General features: G+C 42.5%; 1 protein-coding gene across 1 annotated transcript in view; it reads left to right on the top strand.

Annotated features, from left to right (window-relative positions):
* Positions 1–16,338, top strand: part of WNT11 (Wnt family member 11) — a 138,948-nt gene extending 122,610 nt beyond the window's left edge. The window contains exon 6 of the mRNA XM_073612868.1: positions 15,899–16,338. Within this exon, the coding sequence (XP_073468969.1) occupies positions 15,899–16,073 (175 nt within the window). The 3' untranslated portion in view covers positions 16,074–16,338. The remainder of the gene's footprint in view (positions 1–15,898) is intronic.
* The last annotated feature ends 4,291 nt before the right edge of the window (positions 16,339–20,629 follow it).

The raw sequence follows: 20,629 nt of genomic DNA, 5'->3' as shown, positions 1-20,629 counted from the left end.
ATAGACACTGACACATGTACACCTACACAGGTTGAACTAGATGGACTATTGTCTTTATTCGACCTCATCTACTATTATACTATGATATTACTTATAGATACATAACCAGTTCAATTCTGTACATTTAGAAACACATCCAGCTTTCTTGTTCAACAGTCAAATGAGCTGGGTAGATTTAGCTTCTGTAGAAGTCTCTTCCACATCTTCACAGCTCTTATTGTAAGAAGCCTTTTCATATGTGGAGGTTAAACCTCTCCTTCTCCAGATGCACCGAGTGCTCCCTTGTCATTTGCAGTGTCCATAGATTAAACAACTCTGCACCGAGTTCACTATACCACCGAACTATAATTTATACCAGGTGATCATTACCCCAACCTTTAATGCCTCTTCTCAAGGGAGAATCAATTCAGTTCAGTAATGTTTCCTCATAGCTGGATTCCTCCATGCTATTGTTCGTTTGGTTGCCCTTCTCTGCACTCTTTACAGGTTCACAACATCCTTATGTGACCTTGTACCCAAAACCGAATCGCAGGTCTTACTATTGATGTATTTGTAAACAGGCAAAATGATGTCTTTCTCGAGTCTATACCTCTTTTAATACGAGAAAGTATTTAGCTTTCCCTAGAATCCCTGCACTCCGTACATAGCGCACACCTGACTCCCTGCACACTGTACATAGCGCACACCTGACTCCCTGCACTCTGTACATAGCATACACCAACTCCCTGCACTCCGTACATAGCACATACCTGACTCCCTGCACCCTGTACGCAGTGCACCCTTGACTCCCTGCACTCCGTACATAGCGCACACCTGACTCCCTGCACTCTGTACAAAGCGCACACCTGACTCCCTGCACTCCGTACATAGTGCACACCTGACTCCCTGCACTCTGTACAAAGCGCACACCTGACTCCCTGCACTCCGTACATAGCGCACACCTGACTCCCTGCACTCTGTACAAAGCGCACTCCTGACTCCCTGCACTCCGTACATAGCGCACACCTGACTTCCTGCACTCTGTACATAGCGCACACCTGACTCCCTGCACTCCGTACATAGCGCACACCTGACTCCCTGCACTCTGTACAAAGCGCACACCTGACTCCCTGCACTCCGTACATAGCGCACACCTGACTCCCTGCACTCTGTACAAAGCGCACTCCTGACTCCCTGCACTCCGTACATAGCGCACACCTGACTTCCTGCACTCTGTACATAGCGCACACCTGACTCCCTGCACTCCGTACATAGCGCACACCTGACTCCCTGCACTCCGTACATAGCGCACACCTGACTTCCTGCACTCTGTACATAGCGCACACCTGACTCCCTGCACTCCGTATATAGCGCACACCTGACTCCCTGCACTCTGTACTTAGCACACTCCTAAATCCCTGCACTCTGTATGCAGTGCACTCCTGAATTCCTGCACTCTGTATGCAGTGCACTCCTGAATCCCTGCACTCTGTATGCAATGCACTCCTGAATCCCTGCACTCTGTATGCAGTGCACTCCTGAATCCCTGCACTCTGTATGCAGTGCACTCCTGAATCCCTGCACTCTGTATGCAGTGCACTCATGAATTCCTGCACCCTGTACATAGCACACTCCTGACTCCCTGCACTCCATATGTAGTGCACCCCTGAACCCTGCACTCCGTATGTAGCGCACCCCTGAATCCTGCACTCTGTACGTAGCGCACTGCTGAGCGCTTCACTCTGTATGTAGCATAATCCTGACATAATCCTGAACTCTGCACTTTGTACGTTGTGCGACCCAGGTACAAACGGCCCTTTAGGGCAATCACACTGCTGATGCAGCCCACAATGAAATTAAGTCTGACACCCCGGTCCTAGATGTACGCATCCTCCCTCATTCAGGCAGGCGGTTGCTTGTGTGAGCAAACCCTAAGGAACCCTAAGGCCTGCTCTGTCCCCACAGTAGCCTGCAGAAACATGCAGAAAAATAATATGACATTGTATCTCTACTTCAAGTTTTACTGTAAAACACTGATGTCCGTAAGTCTTAGCTTCTCAAATATCCTCCTACAATCCATAGCGCAGCTGAATATTGTCTGCCTGTGGCATGTGAGTGCCCACGCCCTGCTATCTGGGACTACTACTACGAGGACTGTGTATCTACTGAACGCTGTTCTCCATCACATCCTGTGTAGGCTTTGATTTGACAGGAATATATTTTTATGACCTGTGTACATTACCCAGGAGACCCCTGAGCTATATTGCACAATATGATTAATATTTCCATAAAATATACACAGTGAGCTTGTCAGGCTGCTGGTTCCAAGCTGATTGTACAATCAGGCTCATTCAGCCAGGCAGCGTAAAGAGCAGTGATGGGGTGCAGAGGGTAGCAATCTATAGCAACTGGCTCCGGAGCAGAACATTTCTGCTGATCTCTAATCCCTTACGGGATGAGTGCATTCCAAGCTGATATTTCAATGCATGGTGGAGTTAGACCAGATCCCCATTTTTACATTAAAAAAATACCCTAAATGCCATGAGGACAAAGCAGGACTTGACCACCTCTTGTTGCACTGTCCTCGAATTCAAACCTTCTGGCTTCATGTTCCAACTCACTAAGAAAAAAAGAATCCCAACCATAGTCACGACCCTCCTTCACGTAATCCATCAACCAGCAGCAATCGAAACCCAATTGATGAAATTTGAACACTCCTGTTTATTGGTTGCCAAAAAACTCATAATGACATGTTGGATTCAACCCCAACTGCCGTCAAAGGGGGATCTAAGAAAAAAAACTTTGCATAAACTGATGATGTTACACAAGCTAGATACCATCCAACAAAAACACAAAACAAAGCAACCGGAGTTCTGTTTTCAAGCACTTGATATTTTCTTAAAAGACCCCATTGGTGAGATCTCTGGCTGAGTTCCCAGTTCTGCACAATGGCTGTGGCCATTATCAGAGGTCCCCACCAACCCTACTGGATTTTTATTTATTTTAAATAGTGCAGAATGTAAAAGGAGTACCTGGAACACACAAATATTTAGAAGGAACACAGAAACTCCAAGGTGAACAAGAACAGAGCATTGTCATAGGAAGTTCTCACTAAGTATATAAAACATATAAGATGCCAAGGGCTGACTCAGTCCGCCAGGCTCCATCTTGACCAAAAATATTATTTTTGAAAGGATTGACCCTTATAGGCAAACCATACATGATCGCTCGATTCCCCCATCAACACAGTTAGTGTTGATAGGGGAATCCCTCCCGCACATCTATTGTGTTCTCCTGGTGGGGAGGAGCGGGCCGGGAGAACACAGTGATGATTGCTAGCAGCTATAGCCACTGGCAACAATCGCATGTAAAAATCTGACATGCTGGTTGTACCCAAGTTGGTCAGCCTGCCCACAGATTTTTCAAATTCCCTCACATGCCCTCTCTCTCCCCTGTCACAATGGGCCGGTCTCTGTTGAACCAGTCCATGGAAGGTTTGAATCTCAGCTGGTCCAGCAGGGACTGAACCGAACCCATCAATGGCTGGCTTTAAAAGTGGACCTATCATTAAAGCTGAACTCCTGGAAATTTGAAAGATGCTTGCTTCCTTTCAGTGGGGGCTGGTGCCTAATATTTTGGGGGGGTGGCAAACAAACCTGCCGGATGGCGGCGATCAGTGGCATTACCTTAGGCCAACTGAAGCCGATGCCGATGCTGCTCCTTGCTCTAGGAAAGAGCCGGGGCTGTTGCTTCTCCTCCCGAATAGGAAGTGGGTCCTCCAATCGGTTCTTAGGACCCGCTTCCTGATTGGTCGGGAGGAGAATCAGGAAGACAAAAGTGAATATTAATTTGCTATAGTCACACAACTGGGTGGGCTCAGGGCGCAGTGCTCTGCGCCCAGAGCTCAACCTTTTTTGAAGCCAGTTAGAGCCTCAGGCCCTAATCATGTGCTTCAAAAAAAAAACCCCTATTGAAATCCATGCGTCCGGCACCCTGCATGTAGATAAGGTTCCGGGCACATGGATTAGGGGGGCGGTGCCCCTAATAATGGGACACCACTGCTTCCTTTAAAGGGATAAGCTATGGACAACTGTGCATATATTGCTCAGATGTACTGCTTATATTCTTTTTATTTTGCCCTATCATACACTTTAAAGTAAAAAAAAAAAAATGTATTCTGTTGCAATTTCTTAGCTGTGATGGCTGCATTAGATTTCTTTTTTAAACTTTTTTTCTTTATGAGGGGAATCCCTCCCGCAACGCTATTGTGTTCTGGCCGATTGTGACGGTGGAGAAAGAGGACATGTGAGGGAATTTGAATAATCTATGGGCAGGCTGACCGACTTGAGCACAACCAGCATGTCAGATTTTTACATGCGATTGTTGCCAGTGGCTATAGCCGCTAGCAATCATCACTGTGTTCTCCCAGCAGGGACAGCTCCCCCCCCCCCCCCCCCCGCCAGGAGAACACAATAGATTTTTGGGAGGGATTAACCTATCAACATGGATTGTGTTGATAGGGGAATCAAGCGATTTTCTTTCCTGCAACCCGTGGAAAGAAAATCGCATCCTCTATGGCCTGCCTAAGGGTCAGTCCTTTCAAAACTGATATTTTAGGTCCAGATGGAGCCTGGCGTGCTGAGTCTGCCCTTGGCTTCTTATATGTTTTGAATACTTAGCGAGAACTTCCTATTACAATTCCGGGGTCTGTTACTGTCCACCTGGGAGTTTCTATGCTCCTCCTAACCATTTGTGTGTACCAGGTACTCCTTTCACATTCTGCAGGGAACAGAGGGGCATGCAAGAGAAATTGAATCAGCTGGGAGGGTCTTAGCAACATTCTAGCAATAAGATAGGGTGGGATGATGCCATCTCTGGGTTTTTTTGACCAGGCTTTAGGAGGTACATAAATGGTCTATACCTATAACAAGAGTATCCGCTTGCCGACCAGCCATCGTCATTATACTGCGGCAGGACGGCACATCCCGCGAGCCGTCGTAGCTATACGTCGGCTCCTTTAAGCGGGATAGCAGGCACACGAAAGGCAGAACAGGGACGTGTGTGTGTGTAAACACACAAATCCCTGTTCTCTTCTGTGAGGAGAGACAGATCGTGAGTTCCTAATAGCTAAGAACCACGATCTGTCATCCCCTCTAGTCAGTCCCCTCCCCCTACAGTTAGAACACACAGTCAGGGAACACACTTAACCCCTTGATCCCCCCCTAGTGTTAACCTCTTCCCTGCCAGTGACATTTATACAGTAATCAATGCATTTTTATAGCACTGATCGCTGTATAATTGTCAATCGTCCCAAAAATTTGCCAAATGTGTCCGATATGTCCGCCATATGTCGCAGTCATGATAAAAATCGCAGATCTCCGTCATTACTAGTAAAAAAATAATAATAATAAAAATGCCATAAATCTATCCGCTATTTTGTAGACACTATAACTTTTGCGCAAACCAATCAATATATGCTTATTGCGATTTTTATTACCAAAAATATGTAGAAGAATACATATCGGCCTAAACTGATAAAAAAAAATAGCTTTTATAAAAAAAAATTGGGGATATTTATTATAGCAAAAAGTACAAAATATTGTGTTTTTTTTTCAAATTTGTTGCTCTTTTTTTGTTTATAGCGCAAAAAATAAAATCCGCAGAGGTGATCAAATACCACCAAAAGAAAGGTCTATTTGTGGAAAAAAAGGACGCTAAATTTGTTTGGGTACAACGTCGCACAACCGCGCAATTGTCAGTTAAAGCGATGCTGTGCCGAAAAAAAATACTCTGGTCATTATGCAGCCAAATCTTCCGGGGCTGAACTGGGTCTTATTTATTTTTGGTCAAAGCTGCACAGTTTGTTTTTATTTACAGCCGTCCCTTACCTGCACAGGTAGTTTTTGGTGGGGGTGAACTATGCCTTTAAAAAGTGCTCACTGGAGTTTAGCTTGTTCAACTTGTTAGTCAAGTCCATCTACAGTTAGCCCTCGTTCACATTGGAGCGACTTGTCACGCGATTTGACAGGTCAAATCGCATGACAAGATCGTTGCCAGGCTTCAAAAGTTTGTTGCACAATTGTAGCAAGTCCGCATTGCATGACTCCAGATCAACTTTCTTTGCAAACATTCTGCAAGTCTGCTGCAAGTTCTGGTTCAGTTATGTTGTACAATAGTCATCCCACCACAGGGGGTCACTGTGGCTGAATTTTCATGCTGTAGATTTATAGAGCTCTTGCTGTAGACTCATCACTGCAACTTTGCTCTTGCTAGAGACTTGCAATGCAAATTTGCTACAAACTGGAAAAGTGTCAACTAGAATTTGTGCTTTGGGTGCTCCGCAAGTGTACAACTTGCCAGTAAAAATATTTGTATTATTATTGTTAACTTTTTTTTTATTATTATTATTAATTTGTTACGTTCCATTCGTCAGAATTTGGAACGTAATGAATTCATTAGTTTATTGGAATTTCCTTTCAAATTTGGCTGTTAGTGAACGTAACGAATACAAATTTATCCGAAGTTACAAATTATCCGAAATATTGAATGCTGCATCTAAACGAATGGAACGGAACGAATTAATAATAAATAATAATATTACTAAAAAGTTTTTATGATTATTATTGTTAATTATTATTATTAATTTGTTACGGTCCATTCGTCGGAATTTGGAACGTAATGAATGAATTAGTTAGTTGGAATTAGTTGGAATTTTGTTTCAAATTTGGCTGTTAGTGAACGTAATGAATACGAATTTATCCGAAGTTACGAATTACCCGAAATAACGAATGCCGCATGGAACGGAACAAATTAATAATAAATAATAATAACTAGAAAAGGTACAATTTCTGGGGAAATTGTGAAAGTGTTCTTGCCTCTACAACTGGAGTGGGCGGAGTAACTGGGTGGAGTGGGCGGAGTAACTGTGAAAAGTGTTAAAAAGCTTAATATTTTAAAAAGTATAAATAGTAGTAAAACAGTTGAAGTCCCATCATTAGCTGAAAGAGCTGAACTTTTTTTTCAAAAATGATTTTTTTTTTCAAAAATGATTTTTTTTTAATGATTTTTTTTTTTCAAAAATTATTTTTTTTTATTTTTTCAAAAATATTTTTTTTTCAAAAATAATTTTTTTTCTTTTTTTTTTTCAAAAAATTTTTTTTTCAAAAATAATTTTTTAAAAAAAAAAATATTTTTTTTTTTCAAAAATAATTTTTTTTTGTTCAAAATTTTTTTTTTTCAAAAATTTTTTTTTTCTTCAAAATAATTTTTTTTTTTTTCAAAAATAATTTTTTCTTTTTTCAAAAATATTTTTTTTTCTCAATAATATTTTTTTTTTCAAAAATGAATTTTTTTTTTTTTTTCAAAAATATTTTTTTTTTCATGGGGCGGTCATAATGTTTTGGCTGATCATGGGGTGGTCATAATGTTTTGGCTAATCAGGGGGTTGTCAGCTTTTGTCACCTTCCACTCTAGTTTTGAACATTTCGCCATTCATTCCTATGGGACCAATTTCGCCGCAAAAACTACGATATTTCGTGAACCATTCGGTGAAACATTCCACAAAGTAATAGCAAACCAATCGGGAACAATCCGCTCGTTTCGGTATATTACTTGTCTCTGTAGTGTAAAAACTGTGGGAGGAGTCTACAAGCATTATCAAGTCTAGCAGATAAAGTCACATGCATTTGGGGTGTCTCAGCATCTTGTGTTTACAACCACTGTTTCCTAGCAACGCTCATGCCCTGTTTATGCTTCCCAAATACTACTTCATCAAAACTGCCCCATCAGAATTACCCCATCAAAACTGCCCCATCATATTCCTCTATTATAAATCAGTACATGGTGTGTCTGTCCCCCTCCCCCGGGCTCTGTAATCAGCTGAGATGCTCCAGCCACCTTCCCCCCTGTGTATAACAGAAGCTTTGGTAACCATGGCAACAAAACAAACACTAACAGTACACTCTGATTAATGGCTAAAATTTCCTGAAATGACCTCTAAACAAATGGCCGTATTTTAAAAACTATACATCCTACAGTGAAGATCTTTATATTGTGAGAATCACAAGACCCAGACCTAGATTTTGATGTATAGTATGTCTCTGAAATATTAAAAATGGAGGCACAGTCGCAGTTTAGAAATTGCCCTTCAAATTTGAAGGGGGCTAGAGTGTAGTTTCAATGAATGTCAATGGACGGCGTGAGTTGCAAACAAATGGTCATATTGTGAAAACTATCAGGACTATGGTTTAGCCATGGACATGTTTAGTGGCAGCAGGGATAGCTGAACGTTTTGATATAAGATTTGTGTAGGTGGGCTTGAAAATGAGGGAGTGGCGGCAGTTTAGAAATCATGTTCTGATTTTCCAGCTTTTGTCATCTCCCACTCTAGTTTCCCCATTCATTCCTATGGGACCAATTTCGCCGCAAAAATGACGATATTTCGTGAACCATTCGGTGAAACGTTCCACAAAGTAATAGCACACCATTCGGGAACAATCCGCACGTTTCGGTATATTACTTGTCTATGTAGTGTAAAAACTGTGGGAGGAGTTAGGGTGGTAAATTTGGCTATAATAATAAGAATAATATATATGTGAGATAACAGTAAGTGGTCTTGCTATGCAAGAACACTTAAAAAGAAGTTTTTATTATTTTTTTTGTTATTTATTATTATTAATTAGTTAGGGCATTCGTTATTTTGGATATTTCGTAAGACAAATTAAAAAATTTAAAAGAAATAGGGGAGTCACCTAGACCTCTCCAACCAATCACATTATAATATTCACATAACAAAGTTATCTTTTGGGACCTGTTGTACCTTATACCATTGTATAGTCCGTTGCGATAATGCTGACCCTGTAGTTCAGAAGGGTTACAGCCTGCAAACAATTTGATCAAGGGCTTCGATCTGCCTAGTCCTTTCCATTGAGTATAATCTGCATTTTATGCGGTATCAGAATGACATCTTATCAGTAGTTGCACTATTATCACTATCTCCTTTTATGTTCTCTTTTCCTTTCTTCTCCATTGTGGCAGTTATCACACTTCTCCCACACATGGCCTCCCCCATGATAAGTAATCCGCTCCGATTTCCTGGCTGTATTGTTGAGCCTTTCAGATCAGTTTTCAATATCTGCCTTGTGCTCCTGTGTGTTTATATACAACCTGTCATTCTGTCCCTTTCATCAATGCAGACTTCATAAGACTCCGCCAAACAGCGCTGATTGTTAGAACAACGCCCAAAACCCACATACGACTGTAAATGAAGTTTAATGCTGTTGGCGCTATATAAATCCTGTATTATAATAATAATAATAATAATCCATTGTCACTGGAGCATGCACAATTCTGGCTAAAATTAGAATCACTATTTTTTTTGCTTAGAATAAAGATCACGATTCTCGCGGCATAACATCATCTTTCACATTATACAAAAAAATTGGGCTAACTTTGCTTTTTCATTTTTTTTCTTTTTAAATTCATTAAAGTGTATTTTTTCCAATAATATTGTGTTTGAAAGACTGCTGCGCAAATACAGTGACGTAAAATATTGCAACAACCGCCATTTTATTCTTTAGGGTCTCTGCTAAAAAAAAAATATATATATATATATATATATATATATATATATATATATATATATATATATTTATGTGTTTGGAGTTCTAAGTAATTTTCTAGCAAAAAATACTGATTTTATCTTGTAAGCAAGTGTCAGAAAAAGAAAAAGCTTTAAAGTGGTTGTACACCCACGGTGGAGAAAAAAAATATATAAAAACCTGCAAGACAAAGGCATAATGAGCTAGTATGCTGCACACTAGCTCATTATGATTTACTTACCTAAGATCGAACCCCCCGCAGCGGTCCCAGCACACCGCTTTGGCCGGCGACATGTCTCCCGGAGTTACTTCTGGGTATCGCCGCCTCTGGTGCTGTGATTGGCCGCGATGACGTCACTCCTGCGTGTGCGTGAGGGAGCCGCCGGTAACGACACACCAGCTGAAGAAACGGCACATACAAGCCAGTGGCGGAATTATAAGGGTTACTGCTGTTCCGCCACTTCAGGAGGGGCCCGCCATCTGCCAGTGTGAGGGGCCCGCTGCCATCCCCCCTCAAGTACCACCGCTGCCACCTCCCCAAGTACCACCGCTGCCAACCCCCATCAAGTACCACCGCTGCCACCCTCCCAAGTACCACCACTGGCAACCCCTCATCAAGTACCACCGCTGCCACCCCCCATCAAGTACCACCTCTGCCACCCCCCCATCAAGTACCACCGCTGCCACCCCCTCAATGTCACCGCTGCCACCCCCCCTCAAGTACCACCCCCCTCAGTATCACTGCTGCCACCCCCCTCAACACCACCGCTACCAACCCCCCTCAAGTACCGCTGCTGCTACCCCCTCAACATCACCACTGCCACCCCCCTTAAGTACCACCACTGCCACCCCCTCAACACCACCGCTGTCACCCCCCTCAAGTACCAACCCTCAATATCAACGCAGACAGCCCCCCTCAACACAACCGCTGACAACTCCCCTCAAGTACCACTGCTGCCACCCCCTCAACATCACCGCTGACAACCCCCCTCAAGTACCACCGCTGCCACCCCCTCAACATCACTGCTGCCACCCCCCCCTCAAGTACCACCGCTGCCACCCCCCTCAACACCACCGCTGTGACCCCCCTCAAGTACTATTCCCCTCAATATCACCGCTGCCACCCCCCCTCAACACCACCGTTGACAACCCCCTTCAAGTACCACCGCTGCTACCCCCTCAACATCACCACTGCCACCCCCCCTCAAGTACCACCACTGCCACCCCCCTCAACACCACCACTGCCACCCCCCTCAAGTACCATCCCCCTCAATATCACCGCTGCCACCCCCCTCTCAACACCACCGTTGACGACCCCCCTCAAGTACCACCGCTGCCACCCCCTCAACATCACTGCTGCCACCCCCTCTCAAATACCACCGCTGCCACTCCCTCAACATCACCGCTGCCACCCCCCCCAAGTACCACCGCTGCCACCCCCCTCAACACCACCGCCGCCATGCCCCCTAAAGTACCACTCCCCTCAATATCACCGCTGCCACCTCCCCTCAACACCACCGCTGCCACCCCCCCCACAAGAAACAGGAAGTGGGCTGCATAAGGTTTTTACTGACAGAAAAAAAAATTACTATCCAAAGTTAAAACAAGGGCATAAGATTTAATAGATGGAAAGATGAAAATATGACTGAAGTTACGCTTTAGGTGGTTAACCACTTTCTGAGATTTGGTGGGTTTTTTTGCTAGAAAATTGCTTAGAACCCCCAAATATTATATATATATTTTTTCTAGCACCCTAGAGAATGACGATCGTTGCAATACTTTCTGTCACACCGTATTTGCGCAGCGGTCTTACAAGCGCACTTTTTTTGGAAAAATACACTTTTTTTAATTAAAAAATAAGACAACAGTAAAGTTAGCCCAATTTTTTTATATTGTGAAAGATAATGTTACGCCAAGTAAATTGATGCCCAACGTCACGCTTTAAAGTTGCGCCCGCTCGTGGAATGGCGACAAACTTTTACCCTTAAAAATCTCCATAGGCTACGTTTAAAAAAATTCTACAGGTTGCATATTTTGAGTTACAGAGGAGGTCTAGGGCTAGAATTATTGTTCTCACTCTAATGATCACGGCGATACCTCATATGTGGTTTGAATAACGTTTTCACCGCTCACGTATGCGTTCGCTTCTGCCCCCAACCTTAGAAGCGATTTTTTTTTCTTATTTATTTTACCTTTTATTTTTGATTTTTACACTGTTCTTTAAAAAAAGAAAAAATGGGTCACTTTTATTCCTATTACAAGGAATGTGAACATCCCTTGTAATAGAAAAAAAGCATGACAGGACCTCTTAAATATGAGATCTGGGGTCAAAAAGACCTCACATCTCATATTTACACTAAAATGCAATTAAAAAAAAAATGTCCCTTTAAGAGCTATGGGCAGAAGTGGCGTTTTGACGTCGCTTCCGCCCTGCAATGATATGGAGATGGGTGGAGGCCATCTTCCCCTCATTCATCTCTATGTCAGGCTAGCGAGAGGATCCGATCGCCTCCGCCGCTACCGACAGCTCCGGTAAGCGGCAGAGGGCACCGGAGAGCGGCGGGAGGGGGGACCCCTCTCCCGCCGCAGATAAAAGTGATCTTGCAGAGAATCCACTGCAGAGACCACTCTTATCTTGAAGCGGACCACCCTCTGAAGAAGAGGATACCGGGGTTGTGGTAGCTAGCTGCTACCATAACAACAGTATTCCTCTTCAAAGTAGAAACGTAAAACGACAGCGGGCGTTCCGTAAGTGGTTAAACCGCCCTCTTCTACAGACAGAAGTTCATTCCTTTGATCTGAAAAAACGATATGTTACAATGTTTCTCGTTATCTCCGCCTAAACAATGTTGTGATAAACTTGGCAGGCTGCCTTTTTTTTTTTTTGACAGCTGTCGGCTTGAGCAGAGAACTCTTTGCACTGAATCGAGGAAATGCTTTTGCGAGGAGGGTAGAATCACAATCTCGATTCTTTAACGATTATTCGTGCAGCCCTAATTGTCACCAACACAGGAACATACAGGCTTTCACTGTTCATTTGTTCTGACAGTAAATATACATTCACAGCACTGTTAAGTCTCATACACACCTCTAGTTTCTTTTCGTTAAACCCAGTAGGTTGAATGAAAAAAAAATGGACAGTTCTGGTCGGAGACACTGTACTAACAATCCAAAGTTAGTACAACAATCTCACCCGCTGAGCTATTGTGTTCTGCCAGGGGGACGCCCTCCTTCCGCCAGAACACTACAGTCAGCGCTCTCAGCCATTGGCTCATCCGGAGCCGTTCAGCAGACCTTTTCTGAGCTTCTGTCGGACCGGCTGTCATACACATGGGCCAAATGTTGGCCGGTTTCAATAGACTGGACGACATTCGGCCCGTGTGTACATGGTTTTACTCTTCTCAGCATGCTGATGTGTAAGTAACATACAAAAACAAACATAAAATACAGAAAAAAGTCTCTCAGTTCCCAATTAGAACAGGTGCTTGGTTTGTGAAGAAAAGGTCCACACATATAGTGCAATTCATCCAAGGTGATTCTTGTGAGCAATCCGTGACCCCTCCTCGAGTGCTTCCACACTCACCAAAGATTTTTGACCCTCTGTTGTTAAAGAGGAGTTCTGCCCCCCCCCCCCACCACCACCAAAAAGTTAAAAGTCAGCAGCTACAAATACTGTAGCTGCTAACTTTTACTATTAGGACCATTACCTGTCCAGGGATTCCACGATGTCGCTGCTGCCATTCATGGTAAGGGAAACCGGCAGAGCAGCATTGTGGCTTCACAGCCGGTTCCCTACTGTGCATGTGCAAAGCGCTCTGTTCTTTCTCAATGGCCCGGCGGCGGAGGAAGCAGCAGGGGGTTCCGAAGTTCCAAGGGACCTCGCCGCGACAAGGTCTCCCGGAAGTGGGGACGGGTACCTGTCAAAAACAGTTGTCCGCTCCCCCTGGAAGGTGCTAAACATGGCAGCGGAAGAAAGGCCCTTACATTAGTGATCAATGGGAAGAACCTTACATTGGTGATCAGTGGGAAGAATGTCCCTTACATTGGGGGTCAGTCGGAAGTATGTCTCTTACATTGGTGGTCCGTGAGGAGAATGGCCCTTACATTGATGGTCAAGAGGAAGTATGCCCTTATATTGGTGGTCAGTAGGGAGAATGCCTGTTAATTTGGTGGTCAGTAGGGAGAATGGCCCTTACAATGTTGGTCAGCAGGGAGAATGCCCCTTACATTGGTGGCCATTGAGGAAAATGTTCCTTAGGTTGGTGGCCAGTAGGAAGAATGCTCCTTACATTGTTGGCCAGTGGGGAGAATGCTTTTTACATTGATGGTCATTGAGGAGAATGCTGCTTACAGGTACATGAAAATATAATTTGCGCCAATTGTGACTTTTCTGAGAGTCAGAAACCCTTAGCAACCTCAGGAGGAACCCTGGCTGAGAAAGTCTGCTTCTCAACCCTCTTGTATTGTATTGTATTGTAACTGTACTGCCTCCCTTTTTATATTGTAAAGTGCTGGGTAAAGTGTTGGTGCTATATAAATCCTGTATAATAATAATAATAATAATTAGATGTACTTTTATGTGCACAACTCATCAATGTACATTAAAGTGTATCTAAGGCAAATTTTTTAAGTTGTCAACATAGTAGGGAAGGGTTAGAACTTCTTTTAGTTTTTCTTTCCATAACTACCCACTATTATGCATGCAGAGTTTTGCCGCTCTGCATAGAAACCAATCAGCTTCCAGGTTTTTTTGTCAAAGCTTAATTGAACAAGCTGAAATTAGAAGCTGATTGGCTACAATGCATAGCTACTCCAGATTTCGCATTTTCCAGTTTTAGTAAATCGACACCATGGGATTTGCACTAAGGCAGAGTGCAAAGCTCCAGAGTTTTATTTGCGGGAAGACTGGCTTGTCAGGGTTCTCCGGGTTTTGTAATCCCTGATTGGGGCCTGGAGCTTAGAGACTTTAAATAAATTTGCACAGGAAGAAGTTTCCAATCCTGCGTCCAGGTCTTATTGGAGGCCTGCAGGTTGTTTGAGTGTGCAGGTGTTCATACTCATTATAGGCGAGGCATGAGTATAGCTCAAGGGCCCCATCAGGCTGTGTACTTCAGCCCCAAGGGACGTGTGTTCCTACCAGTAGACATGCTCTACTCGAGAGACTGCACTCCATATGGGAAAGATTCCTTGTCCATTGGACTGAGAGAGCTGAGATGGCCACACAAGTTTGGGAGGCTAAAAGAGAGAATCTGGGAGACTGGGAAAACAAGGACAACTAGGTGAGTCTAGGGAACTGAGGGAATCCATACGTCTCAGAGGAGTAAGAGAGTTTGGGGTGTCAAGAACGCCCCCTTCTTGAGAGGTCAGGGAAGGTGTCTGTGTTGCAGGGAGCAGCAAATTTATGTTTACACTGACCAGGGTGACTTATGGAATTACAGTGGCTGCAGGAAGCATCAAGTAAACCCTACTGTATTATGGACTGAGGGTGCTGTAATGGTAGGTTGAGTGGCCCAAGAGAACCAGGAGAGCTAGGTGATAAGGTCTGAGAGACCAATGACAAGAAGAGGGAGCCAGGTGGCTCGGTATGTTGAAATTGCCCTGTGTGGGCAACCGTGTTTGTGGAACTTTTGCTTAATAAAAGTGGTCCAAAAAAGAACTTCACAACAGTTCAGACTGGCATGACTCACTGAAAATACTCCCACCACTGAGCTAAGCAATCCCCATATCACAATAGCTATATAGACATTTGTACATAGATAGACAATTGTTCAAAATGAAATTAAAAGGTTAGGTTGGGTTATGGTGTGAAGGAACAATATTTACAAGCCAATTTTGCTAATAAGAAGGCCTTCAATGACTTATTTATGACTTTAATCATTGTAGACATGTGACATAATTTCAATACAAGCCTGATCAAGATTAAAAATCATAAATATGCCATTAAACAATAACACCCAGCCGCAACATATCCTAAGGCCTATGAACTGAACCTCTGACAAAATGATTCAAACTATATTAATAACAAAACAAGAACATGTCTAATATGTCTGCTGTGGTTAGATTTGTAGAAAACCTCGAGGCGTTTGACTTTGTGTGTACATTCCACTAAGAGACGGCATCCAAGGACGTGTAACCAGCTCATCCGTGGCCTTGGTGCCCCCCACATAAAGCATTCTGTTACCCCTGACGGGGACACTTTATTCCGCAATAAGTTGATGAATCTGCTGCCAAGTCTTGTTTGGCATTAACTTAGTCTGTTTTCTGCCAAACAATGCCATACGTTGAAGGTGACATGATTAACGCTCTTTGTTTTCTTCCAGACAATGCAATAAAACATCCAATGGAAGCGACAGTTGTGACCTAATGTGCTGCGGAAGGGGCTACAACCCGTACATGGACAAAGTGGTGGAGAGGTGTCATTGTAAATACCATTGGTGTTGCTATGTAACCTGCAAAAAATGTGAGAGGACTGTGGAACGATATATTTGCAAATGAGAAGCTTTTTGGATAAAGACGAGGCACCAAAACAGAAAAACAAAAACCAAAGCACTAACTTTCTATATGAACCTTTTTTTTTGTTTTTTGTTTTTTTTTTTTGCATGGACATGGGCCTGTTAAAGCAAGTGTGCCAAATGAGATTTACTAAGGATTAAGGGGAAAAAGAATGTTAGACATCTATTTTTCTTTGACCGACCTGAATGTTTTTGGAGTAAAAATAAAAAAAAAAAAAAAAAAAAAAAAAAAAAAGGACTTTTGTCAACATCTATCAAAGCAAGACCGACAAAACCGACCGACAGATATCATTTTGCTGGATTGTAAATATAATTAAATCCATTGATTTTTTTTATTTTTTTTTTATTGTGGCGAACCATTGCTGTTACACAACTTTAATGAATCCGGGAATTAATGAAATAATCTGTGAAAACATTTGGACTGGAAAAACGAAACCCGTCGATTGTATGTTCCGGTGAGCTCCATTAGGAATATCACAAGTGCAATGAACCTCAGACTCTTATCATCGACATTGTTTACATTCTTCAGAATTCCGCGCAAAAAAAAGCCGTTCCAAGCATCTCAGCTCATTGCCCAGACAACAGTGTTGTGCCACTGTCGGTGGATGTACAAATTTTCTTGTGTATTCAGAACGTACAAAGAGTTATTTATAAATATAGCGTTGTTTTTTTTCTTTTCTTTATTCTACTTTTTTATATATATAAAATTATAAATGTAAGTAAACAGCTTAAAGTTTGTATGAAATGTATACTTTAAAAAAAGGTAAATATAAAATGTTTTTACAGTATATTTTTGATATTGGTTTTCTATGTTTTTTAACTTGCCGCTAAATTCGCAACTAAGCCCAATCACTAATATCTCAGATAAGTTGTAAAGGAACGCTAAACTCATATATATATATATATATATATATATATATATATATATATATATATATATATATATATATATATATATATATATATATACGATTATATTGTCAAAAGTATTGGGACACCTGCCTTTACAGGCACATGGACTTTAATGGCATCCCAGTCTTATGCTGTGTACAAACGACCGGGCTTTTCGACCAAACTGGAACGAATCCATCGGACAAATCGATCGTGTGTGGGCTTCATCTGACCTTTTCTGTCAAAAAAATCTGTCAGACTTTAGAAATAGAACATGTTTCAAATCTTTCCGACGGACTCGAGTCCCATAGAAAAATCCGTTCATCTGTATGCTAGTCCGATGGACAAAAAAGGACGCAAGGGCAGCTATTGGCTACTGGCTATGAACTTCCTTATTCTAGTCCGGTCGTACGTCATCACATTGGAAACAATCGGACTTTGGTGTGATCATGTTTAGGCAAGTCCGTTTCGTTGGAACTCCATCGAAAAGTCCTTCGGAGTTCAGTCCGACGAAAAGTCCGGTCGTGTGTACATGGCATTAGTCCATAGGGTTCAATATTGAGTTGGCCCACCCTTTGCAGCTATAACAGCTTAAACTCTTCTGGGAAGGCTGTCCACAAGGTTTAGGAGTGTGTCTATGGGAATGTTTGACCATTCTTCCAGAAGCGCATTTGTGAGGTCAGGCGCTGATATTGGATGAGAAAGTTTGCAGTCTTCGCTCTAATTCGTACCAAAGGTGTTCTGTCGGGTTTAGGTGCAGGCCAGTCAAGTTCCTCCACCCCAAACTCACTCATCTATGTCTTTATGCAAGAGAAAACTCTCCCAAGCTCTACCACTGTATAATGCAAATTAGTGTGCAGAGTGGTCGGTGCTCTGGCTGAATACGTTTACAGTGAGACCAAAACAAGTACAAGCCAGCAACTCAACAGCTTTTCCATAGAAAACGTTATTTTAGCATCGTAGCAGTAACATCATCCAAAATGCTGACAGGTTTCGGCCTAAGCCTTCATCGTAGCAAGACCATGTCTTTATGGACCTTGCTTTGTGCACTGGTGGGCAGTCATGTTGGAACAGGAAGGGGCCATCCCCAAACTGTTCCCACAATGTTGGGAGCATGAAATTGTCCAATATGTCTTGGTATGCTGACGCATTAAGAGTTCCCTTCACTGGAACTAAGGGGCCAAGCCCAACCCCTGAAAAACAACCCCCACACCATAATCCCCCCTCCACCAAATGATTTGTACCAGTGCACAAAGCAAGGTCCATAAAGACATGGATGAGTTTTGGAGTGGAGGAACTTGACTGGCCTGCACATAGTCCTGACCTCAACCCGATAGAACACCTTTGGGATGAATTAGAGTGGAGACTGCAAGCCAAGCCTTCTCGTCCAACATCAGTGCCTGACCTCAATAATGCGCTTCTGGAAAAATGGTCAAACATTCCCATAGACACACTCCTAAACCTTGTGGACAGCCTTCCCAGAAGAGTTGAAGCTGTTATAACTGCAAATGGTGGGCCAACTCAATGTTGAACCCTACGGACTAAGACTGGGATGTCATTAAAGTTCATGTCCGTGTAAAGGCAGGCGTCACAATACTTTTGACAATATAGCGTACTGGCGGCTCATTTCCTGAAAACGCCAGGACAGTACCAATACCCCCCAAATTATTATTATTATTTTACAGGATTTATATCGTTTGCGAAGCGCTTTACAACAGATGACCCCTTTTGGAAAGTAGACAGGCCAAGGTATTTAGTAAGAGGCATGGCAAGTTTTTTTGAAGTTGCAATTTTGTCACATTTTTTTTTTTTAAATGAAGAAATAAAAAAAGAAAATATATATATTTTTTTTCATACTGTCACCAGTGCAGTACAGCGTTATCATATAACGGGTGTGGTGGTGATCAGTGACACTGACAGCATGATTTTTTTTTTTCTAACACACTGTGACCAGAGCAATACAGTGTTACCATAGTAACACTGTACTACTCTGGGGAAGTGATCAGGACTTTTTTTTTTTTACACATTTTAATTGGTATTTGCAATCATTTTTACTAAATTAAACAGGTTTATTCAGTGTCTTTTGTTGTAAATAGCTGTGATTGGCCAAAGCTAATCACATGGTACAGATGGGCTGTGATTGGTCCTGTCTGTACCAAGTGATGACTGTGACCAATCACAGCTAGCAAGACAATTGTATACAATGGAGGGCATGAAAGGAAGCCATCTATTGTTTACAACTGTCATGTGATCTGCTGTGATTGGTCACAATGATTAAATGGTATGCGCCTGTGCATACAGCTGGTGACAGATCGCGCCGCTGTGTGGCCCTGCGAGAGACAAGTCCTGGGATGACATCATATGACGATGTCACAGAACAACACTGCTCCCACCCTTCCATCATTTTACTATACGCTGGGTAGGAAGGGGTTAATACACAGTGCTTCAGCTCTCCCCTGCCCTTCACTGCAACTAATAAAGCACAGGTCGAGAAGGGGAAGCCTGCACCTTTGGAGCCCAGTAAAAGTAAAAATTTTTACTTTTAACCTCATGTTTGGCATGTTTTTGGTAGACAATGGGTTAAAGGGATTTTTTACTTAGTTGTGCCTTGGTTGTTTGGTTGAAGATTTCCACTGTAGGTATTCATTAGCTCACAAAGTAATTTACCAGTTTCTATCCATGGGGTCAATGCTACATTTATGTTTCTCTGATGCTTTTCTTCTCTCTGAGAAGGAAGGTAGTACTTCACTACAGTGGGGTACATGTGGCGGTCCTACACAGTACATTGCGACATGTCATAATGCATTTGAAGACTGGCAAATGTCTTCTTGTGTTTTATTCACAAGGAGTCATTTGTCCACCTATGGCCACCTAGAAGACATCTCAGTGTAAGAGACGGTTCATGATTGTGAAGAAACAACTTACAGCTGTTTCCAGAGAGAACTGAACTTGAAGCGATATATTGGGTGGATATAAACCATGGTCAATTTATATATTTTTGTTAATTTGTATTATGTGTCTTAAGTAGACCCAAGGAGGCTTTGGTCAAGACCATGTGGTTGGCGAACAGTGCAAATGTTCCAGAGCTATACATTGTAAAGCATGTTATGTTACCTAATGAATCAACAAGGAAAAATGTATGGAGTGACTAAACAGATATAGCCCGGTATGTTTATTTCCCTGGAGTTATGTGCACCAAGGACCCATTTGTATTGGTATCTGCAACTAATCCCTGGCTGCTACTCTCTGTGTCTGGTTCATGTCACATCTTCTGTCCCTCAGCATAAGATGTTTTAAAGCTAAAAAAAAAAAAAGCACCCCCAATGATAAAGTACTGATCTGTGAGCATTCACAGACCTATAACTAGCTGATATGAATATACCAATAGACATGGGATTACAGTCCACGGATCTTGCTCCTGTTTCCTAATTACTCCATAGTGTTGTCACCCTGTCACATGTACTTCCAGTGGAAACAAGAACTGACTAAAAGAAGCCGGAGGAGATAAGCCGTACTGAAGCAAAATTGGATCAAAATAGTGAATACAAATATTTATTAAAAGGTAAAAAAAAAGGTCAATTGTTTATGATACACAGCGCTATAACAAACCAGGTGTCATAAAGTTGAGGTGTACATCTACTTAAGGGG

The sequence above is a fragment of the Aquarana catesbeiana genome, linkage group LG02, assembly GCF_042186555.1.
Source record: "Aquarana catesbeiana isolate 2022-GZ linkage group LG02, ASM4218655v1, whole genome shotgun sequence".
NCBI lineage: Eukaryota > Metazoa > Chordata > Amphibia > Anura > Ranidae > Aquarana > Aquarana catesbeiana.
The sequence above is the reverse complement of the archived record's forward strand: the minus strand, read 5'-3'. Positions and strand labels throughout refer to the sequence as shown.